At 35.5% G+C, this 12204-nt stretch overlaps 1 protein-coding gene across 7 annotated transcripts; it reads right to left on the bottom strand.

The window, feature by feature from the left end:
• Window positions 1-2107: 2107 nt before the first annotated feature.
• On the bottom strand, window positions 2108-10552 carry LOC109796173 (uncharacterized). 7 transcript variants are annotated; one of them, XM_083059278.1, is made up of 17 exons: window positions 10261-10552; window positions 9363-9524; window positions 9128-9244; window positions 8957-9041; window positions 7486-7594; window positions 7298-7365; window positions 7054-7179; window positions 5884-6947; window positions 5333-5533; window positions 5164-5224; window positions 4182-4295; window positions 3793-3906; window positions 3623-3712; window positions 3439-3522; window positions 2703-2766; window positions 2424-2580; window positions 2108-2349 (listed from the first exon to the last, which is right to left on the bottom strand). In XM_083059278.1, the coding sequence occupies exons 1-14, from the start codon at window positions 10320-10322 to the stop codon at window positions 3508-3510; spliced, it is 2388 nt and encodes a 795-aa protein (XP_082915404.1). In that variant the 5' UTR covers window positions 10323-10552; the 3' UTR covers window positions 2108-2349; window positions 2424-2580; window positions 2703-2766; window positions 3439-3507. The 7 variants fall into 7 exon arrangements, with proteins under 7 accessions (XP_082915404.1, XP_082915403.1, XP_020211427.2 ...); XM_083059277.1 differs by lacking the exon at window positions 2424-2580; XM_020355838.3 differs by lacking the exon at window positions 3439-3522.
• Window positions 10553-12204: the final 1652 nt, after the last annotated feature.

The following is a 12204-nucleotide window of genomic DNA, read 5'->3' as shown; positions in this document are numbered from 1 at the left end:
GTCAAAATATACCATCTTCGGGAGTGTCTCTCATCCATGCCTCATCAACAATATCAATTACAATTCCTAAACTCAAGTCATTTTTCTTTTTTTATTTATTTATGAAAGCACCGTGTTTCTTTTCAATGTTAATATAACCATTGAAATTGTAAAATTAAATAACCAAACATAAATGCCCAACCTATAATACAAAAACTGAATAGCGCCCATGAACGAGGCCCAATATTAGAGGAGGTTCATAGAAGAACCTACTTGCCTTGATTTTTTCGAGAAGCAAAAGAGAAAAAGAAGAAAAAAAATAGTAAAAAACTAGTTTAGATAACGTATTGTACAATCTTGCAGCTAAAAACTAGTTTAGATAATGTATTGTATAGAGTGTTTCTAGCATGAAGTACTTTATTATATACATCATCCATATACTACTAAATTGATCTATTAATGTTGGTTAAAATCGTATGAAAAAAAATAAAAGTCACTTCCTCCAGTCGTTACGCTGCCACTGTCCCCCGCCAGAAACTCCACTCAGTCGTCGCCGCCACCGGTTAATTCACCTGTGCCAATGATAAGGTCATCGCCGCCATCAGCATCGTTCAAGGCCATGGGCGGCGAGGATGTCGACAAGCGCAAGCTGTGGCGGAGGACCTCGGATATGCAAGCCTTGAGGAAAGAGAAGCGATCATTGCCGCCACCAGCCCCATCCACCCCTCCTACATCGCCATCATCGGTGTCACGCAAGGCCATGGGCGACGAGAACATCGACACGCGCGAGCTGTGGCGGAGGACGGTAGCACAGTTCTTGGAGGATCTCGGATCTGCGAGCCTTGAGGAAAGAGAAGCGATCATCGTCGCCGTCGACACCAGCCCCATCCACCCCTCCTACATCGTCGCCACCAGCGTTGCACGAGGCCATGGGCGGCGAGGACGTCGACATGCGCGAGCTGCGGCGAAGGATGCGAGCCTTGAGGGGAGAGAAGCGATCATCGCCGCCACCGGCACCAGCTCCATTCACCCCTCCTACATTGTTGCCACCGGCATCACGCAAGGCCATGGGCGACAACAACGTCGATGCCCGCAAGCTGAGGCGGAGGACAGTGGCGATTTGGGAGTTAAGATTTGGAAGAAAACCAAACCTTCGATCATTCAATTTTTAAATAATATATCCAATGCTTACGGTTTACTTTTGATCATCACCCAAAAGGTCTCTCTGTCATTGAAGTATGTTTATGTTATATATAAGTTGTTATTTCTTGTCTTATTTTATCGATGTGAGACTTATTTGTATCCCAACAATCCTCCCCTCAAACAAAGGACCTAACATTTCATACAACGAAATCTGTCTTTATATATCACATTATCATTATTATGAGTTATGAGGGGTTATGAGAGTTATTAACGCATCCAACTAGGTGGCTTGGATATCACATTTGTCTGAAAGGATATTTTATGAGAGTTATTTTTATAAAGTTATTACACAAGCATACCCCACAATGATGAGATATTATCCACTTTGAGCTTAAGCCCTCACGATTTTACTTTTGATCATCACTCAAAAAGTTCCTCTCATTGAAGTATTGTTATGCTATATAAATTATTATTTCTTGTCTTATTTTATCGATATAATACTTGTTTGTATCCCATCACAAGCACATTATATGACTAATACCGTACCACTTCAATCATTACTGACATCACTAATGATTGAACTAAATTTACCAATCATATTCGGACTAATTTGTAATTTCATTTCTTTTACAGACCAAATTGTTTGGCACCTCTTACAAGAACCAAAATGCTACATAACTCCAATAAATAAATAAATAAAAGTCATTTCTATAAAATGAACTAATTTATAAATGCCAATACATTTACAATAATTTTGCTTTTCGCTTATTTTTATAAATTTCAGCATGTTCCATGAAAGAACTGAATAAGCTTATTAACAAATGTTTAATTATGTTATTTATCTAAACGCGCCTTAAATATGTGAAAATATCTGTCATCCAAACTAAGGATATTTATCTAAACCTACACAAATTGGGAATATCAGATGGCTGGCGTGACCGCATGCTGTAATTTAGTGCCATGTCGTTTGAGAATTTCCTGAGGATGGAAAAAAAAAAAATCTTTTCTTTAACTACTAAAGTTACACATGTAGAAAGGGAGATGCCCAATTATGGGTTGGACGAGAAAATAAGAAATACAAACACGTTAACAAAGGAAAAAGTTAGTACATATTCATACACGGATAATACAAAAATATACATTTGCTAATGCAGTGAGTGAAGTTCCAGCCATCGGTCGCACGGGCACAGCATTGGATATGGTGTTGAGGTTGTGCAGCAGGGACAGCTGCATGGGGATAACATACATTTTAAAATCTCATGCACTTGAAAAGAACGATAATTTCTATCAACTGTATGTACCTCTCAAGAGTTGAGCTTTAAATTGTTGAATTGGTTTTTCAATAACTTCACTGTTTGAGATGGTTAAAAAATCAAGGTGAGAGAATCTCTAATCTCTATACATCTTATGGTGAGAAAGCTCAACTGCTTGAGAGGTCCACCTCTCCCTAGAGTTATCCTGAAACAAAAAATATTTTTTATACGCTACTAGTGCAGAAAATTTTATCTTCTTTGGGTTTGTATATTTTTAACATTACCACAAATGCAACCAAAGGGAGGGGGTTGGTGTAGAAGGCTTACCATATGAGTTGTACATTAATGTGAAGCAAATCTTTGAATTCCATTCCCAATCATTTGTCTAAACCTACAATTAGATAGTAACTTTGTAAGGATAAATAAACAAAATGTCAATTATTGTGGTCCAGATCACAATAACGTAAAGGAATTGCCATGTTAAAAACAAAAAACAAAAAAGCTAGCATGTTCTTTAAATTCACTCAACAAAGAGTTAAATAAATAAGGACAAGGGAGTGTGCTATAGTCCTACAAGTGAATACTGCAAGTCAAAGATACTCACTTGAAACAATCAAACAATTTTTTCATTCATCTCTTCCTCGGAAACCATTGTTACATTTTACTCCAACCAAATTCACACATCACAAACCCCACCAATACTCCTTTTTACATCTGACACGGGTCCTCTAAATTTTAGAGGTGACCCATTTTGCATAAAAAAGGCAATATGAAGCATCCAAGCAGGCAAGATCTAGTAATATGTACTTCTTTATCTTCTAGAACCCCTACTAAAATCAAATATCTTATGGTCACAGAAGAATGCTAGAATTGCAGTCACTGAAATATTGATCTAATAGCAGAAGGGAGAAATATTCAAATTGACTACAACCTGTGGAAAATATAATTTAAAATCAATTTTGGCTTCAATTATTCTAATTTGTCCTTAAAATAGAAGGTCAAATGTCATGGTTGTTTCACCCAACCAACAAAAACGTTTCTGCCAAGATCCTTGCATCAGTACCATGAATTTTGGGGATTGCATCATCTGCATAGCATACCCCTAATCTTCATCGGACATTGATTTTATTAATCATCGAGCATTTATCTAGACGAGAATCAAAACCACCCATTACTACTTATCTAGTTGTCAAATAAACATAATAAATCCTAGAAGAATTAATATATAACCTTGCTCACTGACTGACCCCAATGATGGTCTCCTCAGGAAAGTAACTTGGTCCAGTGCCACTCACTGCATGAGCACCGTCATACTGGAGGACTCTAAGCTTTCCTTCCTACAACCACAGGTAAAAGATCATCAATTAAATAATGTAAGCAAAATCATACTCATTTATCTCCCCCGGCAAAGCCATACCTTTGTTCCATAAACTAGTCCTCCCCCAGCAAAAGGATGAAAACATGCCACATTGACCTCATCTTCTGCACTAGGAAGCACCCTAACAAGTTCCATATCTGACACTCTGTATACCTAAAAAATAAAGCAAATTCGTAGATATAAAATTCAGATTAAAATCATTTGAGCTACAATAAGGGGATAGATGAGATGAATGACAACTGGTGCCAGCCCATAGATTAAACACACATAGTTGATCAGTGGTCAAGACAACAGTGACAGTATAAATTTCAGGATCCAGAATCATGCTTACATCATACTAAAGATTATACAGACTACAAAGCGTGGGTGGATATGAGAGCTACTCGTGTTGGGAAATTAGGAGATGAGAAAAAGAGACTGCATGTTACCTCTAACACTGTGTATATGGGTAATGTTGTTTCTCCATCAATGACAATGCTTTTAAGAAGAGAACCATGGCGTCGACCATAGGCAAGTAGTATATGCTCAGATGTAGGAGAGAACTGCATATCAAATAGCAATTGCACAAATTCAATCCTCTAAACTAAGGGCATTTCAAATTATATTTAAACAATTGAAGGAAGATGACAAAGGTATCTATTAATGTTTACAAAAATTATAAGAATGAATTTAATAATATGTATCATTAAAAAGGGGTACATATCTCTAAGGCTGAGAGAGAAAGGAAATAATTTTTAAAACATGAATATCAAAATAGAGGTACAGACATGTGGAGAGAAGGAACGATAGTGATAGAATACATAAAAATATCTTGATGGTATCTTAGAATATCCTATAGGATTGGTATCCCTATTTCATTATCTCTTATGACTGGTTACCATGTTTTCTTATCTCAAGAATTGTTTTATTTTATTTAGGAATATGATTTACTGGAAACAGAGGGTTAGAGCTCTAGGTTTTACAAACACATCAATACATCGTAATATATCACTTAATATATATGAAGTGTTTCATTCTCTTTTATCTCTTTTCCACCCTTTATACCTAAACCACATAATTTAAACAGATAGAATTATGAATAAAAGAAGAGCACATTATGAAGGTTGGCCCCTAGAATTGTAACTTGTGTTACTTAGGTTGCTGAAAGTGCACGTCTACACAAATTGGTACCCTAAAGGTGTCAAGTTGCTAACATGTTTGTCCTACCAAGTCCGGCAAGTCGTTAATTTGTACTAAAAAATATCCTCAATGTACTAATTTGACTAGATGAATGAAAACTTTCAAAGACCATAGCAATACAAGTTTCCACTTTCAGGCACCAAATAGTATATGTATGTGGGTTTGTGTTTGAGTTTCATAAAAGGAAGGAGAGGGGCACAAACTAGCATAATGATAAAGTAATTAACTGACCTGAATTGAAGTTAGACAATGAGCTGCTCTAATTGCCCGTGAAGCAAGCACCGAGCCAAATCTGTTCAACAAAAATACATAAAAAAATTATTTTGAAGTTTAATGGATTCACTTGAGTGTGTGAATGAAGTTATGATTGGCTGAATTTGTTGAACTAAATGAGCCTTACGTTGCCTCCTCAAGGGAATATATCCGCAGCTCATACATAACTTGGTGTGCTGAGATTGGATGTCGAGTTGGCGATGTTGCAACACCAGGATCTTGGTGTACTGGAGTATGTAATCCTGGATCAGCTTCTATATGAGGAAGCATACATGCAACACAGGCAGCTAAAAATCTACCACATGGTGAAAAATGAGCACCCATTTCACTGCAAAGGGAAAATACATTAAGTCAAAAATAAATAAATATATATATAAATATATATATATATGTATATATATACATATAAAACTCATTAAGTATATTATATGACTTCAATCCAGAAAAAAGCAATGCCTGTGAAGTGAAAATTGCCAAATGATCACAGATTCACAATTGTAATAAAGTATTAAGAATAATGCCATTTCCATAAAGTAATAAATAACAAGTTCATTATCAATCACAGAGAAAAATGAAAATAGCAATCAATTCACATGCTACATGCAAAATATTTTTTCTAAAATGACAATTACTATTTCAACCACATGGTAGGACAGATAACATAACATCAGAAGGTACCTGCAGAGGACAGCATGCGGTATTGTTAGACGGCATTTGTCGGCATTGAGGGGGGCACAGGGATATTTTATGTCATGCGACCATACTCTTAACTTCACAGTGCAAGGCAACTCTGCCGCTGCTGCAGCAGCCACTGATGTAGCAAGTTCTGACTGAATTCGACTTATGATGGCTTGGATATCGGATCCATCATGTGAGGTATTAACAGAAGCAGCAAGATTGCCAGATTCAGGTACAGGTACACGGAATTGTGAAAAATGATTCCGTAAACCTGACCTCATTGAAGAACCAGGTATTGCTGAAGATGGCATTGCTGCATCAACATTAGAAGTGGATGCCATTGTGGAAGAACCAATCTGTTGGGCCAGAACATCGCGACTAACACCCATGTGAGGAAGCATTGAAGGAACACCAACTTGACTTTGACCCATTAACCATCCTTGGAGAAAAGGCAACTCCCATCCACCTGGATCTCTTGAACTTGAAGGAAAAAACTGATGAAATTGACCAAACTCTGAGTGAGCCCCGCGGTTTGCAGTTTGCCTTGACAGTCCATTTAGTATGCCATTCAGAGAATAGGTATTAGTAGAATTTCCATGCTGGCTTCCTTCAGTAGGTCTGGTTTCATCAGTCTCCATACCATCCATTGTGAGATTACTAAGGCCAATTCCCATTCCATTAGAGAAAGAAGTATGAGCAGGATATTCTGTACCAGTTTGAGAGCTGGTGGGCATCTCAGAGAATGTATCCATGGGAGCCACTGTAGTCTCATATTGCTCTGTTGCACTTGTGTCCGCTTGTATCTGTACCATGGCAGAAGACTCAATTTGCATGCTACCTGAGCCAACATCATGACTAGCATGCTGTAGTTCTGCTCTTGACTCATCGGCGGTATATGAGGGCATAAAGAAGAAAGGTAATGACACATAAGGTAGTTCACTGGACAAACTAATATGTTCTGTAGGATGAATATTTGTGACAAAAACAGCAGGCGGAGGATATTGTAAATAACCAAGAGATGTTGCCTCCGTCATTGAGGAATCTGAAGAGTCAAGATCATTGACCTACGCATCAACACAAGTATGTTAACCAAAAGGAAATAAAAAAAATTAACATTTTGAATAGAATAGCATGGGTAGATAGGCAACCAAAATACAACAGTTCATTCACCTCTGCAGTTAAAAGATATGGTGCAGCATGTGGGTGAAAATGCACTGCCCTAAGTGAGCGCTTAGTCTTCAACACAAATACTGGTGAGGATGCTTCACCTTTCTTGTTGTGGTGCCATATGTACAACTGAGACAGTATTTAACAACATAATGTAAAAACAGCTTCCAAAAATTGCCACCAAAATACAGAACAATTCAGTAAAGATTTAAAAAATACAGGATGTTCTCTGAAAAAAAAATACAACCTTGTGGCCTGATGCAACAGCAATTATTTCACCTTTGGCATGAAAAGCAATGGATGCAATGGGGCGATCTGCAAGAAAAAATACCCACGGAATTCATCAAAGAGAGGAACCAATATACAGAGAAAAAGAACTAAGAACATATTTAGTAACAGTTGCAAGAGTAATTTAGGAACGAAAAGAAGAAATACAGAAATGATGAGATATTATGCACTCTGATGAGTTAGCATCCCATAAACGAACTTCTTGATCCAAACTCCCACTAGCAAGTATATGTGGATGCAATGGATGGAACCTAACCTGCACCATTAGCACAAAGTTAAAATTGGAAAAGAAAAAGTTTAGCATCCTGAAACACAAGAATATTTTCCCCAGGAGTGAGGATTGCACACATTAGTTACATCTGGCCAGTCACTTCTTCAGAGTTCAAAGTATATCTCATCAAACTTGGATGGATTCTAGCGTGGGAGAGGTGAACAAATCTCCCACTGTGCGTAACTAATAACATCCATTATTGTTTTTTTTAATAGTTTAACCAGCTTTAAAGGTAAACATCCATTATTGTTTTTTTTTTTTAAATAATAAATCCACATCACTGATCATTACTGTGTCTCAGTAGTCACTTCCCATTTCAACCTTCTGTTCATGACCATGGTAGCTCCTGATTGCAGCATCCTATTTCTAATCTTTATGAGATTTTTCTATAACCCTTTTTTTTAAATAAATAAATCATATCTAACTTCCTCTAATCCTATATAGTGCTTGACAAGCTTCCATGACCACTGAAACATCCAAAAGACTGTTCATGGTTATCATCAACAACACTTCAACTCCAAACACTAGAAATTCACAAATGGCAATCAATAACTCAATCTACAAATCCATGATGACAAATTAACATATGAAACTGGCTACCTATTACTAATCACCACAAACAACAAGTAGGTCCTGGAACAAGATTCCCTAAGAGTGCAAAAGAAAGACCATACTACCAATTATCCATATAAAATGCACCACCACCAAACTGAGATATCCACTTCTTCAGATAAAATGCACCAGCAGCAAAATCCAACACCACAATGGCATACTTTGCCACATAAATCATGGAAATTCATAGCTCCTCCAGGCAACATTGGTTACAAATGGCAGATCTAACAACAAATGCTAAGATGGGATTGGGTGAAATTATGCAACTTGCCCTCCAACCCGATAAATCCCACTATATATGATGGAATATAGCAATCTTCTGATGTCATCCTTTCATCACAGAAAAAAAAAAAAAAGGATGCAGGTAATTTCTCTTCCTAAACTTACAAAATCTTATCCTTTATTTATCATTGGAGATTCAGATCTCTCAGCCGTAAGGCACTAAAGGGGATGCAGGAAGGTTAGAAATGGATAAGTGTATATCGGGACACAGTAACGTGGATTTAGTTTTAAAAAATAATAATGGCTATTACTGTCAAAGCCGATTAGTAGATATTAGTAATGCACAGTGGGAAATTTGTACACCTCACAAACGCTGGACTCAGTCTCAAATTTAGGGCAAAAAAGGTTCTTTCCATAAACGACAATCAGTACCAAAAGATAAGACAAAAGGAAGATAAAATAAAAAAAACAAGAAATTAAAGCAAACACCAAAAAGGCAGATTTCAAACTTACCACCCACGGTGTCCTCCTATGGCCAACTAACACCTTTAAACAACTTCCAGTTTCACAATCAATTATCTTTACTGTGTGGTCACCACTGCACATAGCACATAACAAGATTCAATCACAAAAGTTTCTTAGATTCAAACTAGAACAAAACAGGATCAACTAGATAAAACTTACTGAGTGGAGGCAAGAACTTTCCCATCTGAACTAAATGCTGCTGCAATAGTAGACCGTGGAGGAGGCAATAAAGGGCAATACTTTGCTGACAAATGCCGCAATGACTCAGCCTCAACCCTGATAATCATTGTTAGAGATGTCAGTTCCTAAAATTGACTTCTTGAAGAAAGCAAAATTTTACATTCTCAAGGTGCTTCCTTTTCCTCAATATAATTCGAGGAAGTAGTCTAAGTACCATGAAAGGAGACCACGCCTTGCATCTCTCACAACTTCATTTTTAGGACGAGAATAAGGACTAGACTTTGACTTCGAAGCTTCTCCCCAATGCCACTTAGCCACGTATTTTGATCGGGGTGATATCTCTCTCCTCGCAAGCAAATTAAATACATTGCTACCACTGGCCAAACAAATTCAACCCATCAGACAAGACAAATATTGTAAATAAAAACATGTAACTTCAAATTCAACCTGAAAGGGCAACAAAAGTTTTCTGCCTCAGTTAGTGAAAACAAAATTGAAGACGATTCAAGTATTGACAAACTTAAGAATTCCTAGCTTTTAGTAGCATGACCGATCACCATGTCAAGCTCATTACATTAATTGACAATGAATTTCCCTACTCCATGACAATCCATCCGGATCGTGCACAAATTTGCCACCAAGTATCCATGATCACCACGCCCCATATTGATTATCCAACACACAGTACAACCTCCCAATACTACAACCTCATCTGAATTCCCAACACCTAGCTAACTTCACACGACTCAAACAGAACTCAATACACAACTATCCTAATTTCACGAGTCAACAACCGTGAATTAAAGTCGATCAACATCAAAAACCACTCTACAACGAAACACGATCCAACCTAAAAAAAAAAAAAAAAAAAAACATGCAGGCGGTAAAATCAAGCCTCAGAAACACTAAACACAGACACGAAGCTCAATTTCAGCTGCCACCGATTTCACAATCCTAACACAGGCACAAGAAACAAAATCGAATTCGGCGAAATCGCACATCAAACAATCCAAAATCGGCGCGACGAGAAATCGAAAACTAGAAATGAAAATGAATTTTGATTCGAATAAAGAAAAAAGAAGGCGGAAGAAATCTGTAGAAGGAAATTGGACCTGCTGTTGGAATTGTGCGAGGAAGAAGAAGCGTGATCGCGAGGGCGAGCGAATCCCGTCATTGGAGCGAAATCGAAAGAAGAAGAGAAGAGAGGATGGAATCTGAGAGAGTTAGAGGGAGAGGAGATTCATTGTTACAGAAAGACCCTCTTTCTCTTTCTCTTTCTCTCTCTTTCTCGTGGCTTTATTTCAGAGCCTCCGTCTTTGTGTTTGATTTCAAAGACAGACCTAGGGAGACGACGGTAAAAGAAAAGGAAGATTTCGCATGTTTTGGGGCTTCTAACGCAATTTCGTTGGCTTTGAGGGGAGGAAAGTGTGATAAAGGAAACTTAATGGTTTTTAGGTTAGACTGGAGTTCGTTGTGCGCTCAGATCTTTCTACGTGCGCCGTTGGATCAAAGCGGCATAGGGATTACCAACCTAGGTTTAGGATTAGGACCCAAGCGGAGACGCGTCAGAACCACACTACTAATTATTAATTCAGGGAAGAAAAATATGAAATTATTTTAAAAATATTTATGATAATAATTATTCGTCCGTTTTATTTTGTTAGATATTAATTTTTATTTTACAATATCAATAATTATTAAATATATTTTGTATTATATTATTAACTATTTATTGCCAAAAGAAAAATATAAAGCAGTATAAATAAGAGATAATTTAATTTAAATAATATAAAAGATGAAAATATAAAATATTTTTTTTATGAAATATAGAATATTAATTATATTTCATAATATGTGTGCATAAACTTTGAAGTATAATTTAAAAAAAAAAGGATTATTTTTTAAAAAAAATTTGAAGTGTTAAAAATATCTAAAAGGATAGATTTCACATCTCTTAACATGATTATTTCATTTTTCAAAAAAGACATGAGTATTCGTCGTTGATAGAATGAAAATAAGTCGAGTTAAATTAAATTTGATTAAGTTGTGTTTGACTCAATAATATTTAGTTCAACTCACAACTCGATTTGTGTTCAACATGAATTTAATTAGATTCAAATTCACTAATAATTCATTGGTTCAAATTACATGAACCAAGAGCAAATTTTTTAACCTTGTATATTTCAAAATTTCAATTTCATAATAGATTTTGAATAAAGTGATTGTTTAATTTTAAAAAATAAATATAATTTATTTTATTAGTTTTACAAGATTATAAAATATGACTTTAAGAAAATATAATTAGAATCAAAATTTATATAAATAAAATTATTCTATATTATATAAATTAATAAAATAAATTCAATCCATAATTATAAAATTCTAAAATATTTCCTTGTTATTAAAGTAACTATTTCATGTGACTTCTTTATTATATTAGAGTGTAGTTATCCATTTCATACATATAAAAGATACGTTAATAATATAATTATAATAGATATTAAGAAAGTAGCTAGAAGGCAAATCAAATTCATATATCTAGTGTGGTGTATTTATTCCCTTTACTTGTAGGATTATTTTTTCTCTTTAGAAAATATATGCGGGAACCCTCATCCTAATGATTGTCAATATATATAAAAGGATACATGAAAGTATTATGAATATAAATTAGTTTTTAATCGTTAACTTTAAAATATTATACGAAGAAAAAATATTAGAAACAATATATTACATGCAATCTACATTTATAGTATAAAAATGGTATCTTAAAACAATGAAGGAACATAACCATTTATAAACTTTAGTGTTAACGTAGTTACCCATGTACATATTGTCAACTCCAGGAGAAAAAGAAAAAAAATTAAGGGGGAAAAACAATGAAGGGAAATATCAATACAATTTCAAATCTTTTTATCTTCGTTTCAATAATCATTATCTCAATTCTAGTAATTTAACTGTAATTATTTTATATGCAAAAATTATATTATAGTCAATTGTTGAATTAAATGTCAATTAAATGAAATAAAAAATTGTTCTAGTTTCATAGAACATTCTTA

Source organism: Cajanus cajan, chromosome 6, assembly GCF_000230855.2.
Source record: "Cajanus cajan strain Asha chromosome 6, NIPB_CcT2T_4, whole genome shotgun sequence".
Classification (NCBI taxonomy): Eukaryota; Viridiplantae; Streptophyta; class Magnoliopsida; order Fabales; family Fabaceae; genus Cajanus; species Cajanus cajan.
This window is presented reverse-complemented; position numbering and strand designations above follow the sequence as displayed.

Coding starts and splice junctions, on each gene's coding strand:
- LOC109796173 (XM_083059278.1), bottom strand. CDS start 10,322: ATGACGGGATTCGCTCGCCCTCGCGATCACGCTTCTTCTTCCTCGCAC. Junction 3,907..4,181: donor CCATATACACAGTGTTAGAG/GTAACATGCAGT, acceptor TTTATTTTTTAG/GTATACAGAGTGTCAGATAT. Junction 3,713..3,792: donor GACTAGTTTATGGAACAAAG/GTATGGCTTTGC, acceptor CTGTGGTTGTAG/GAAGGAAAGCTTAGAGTCCT.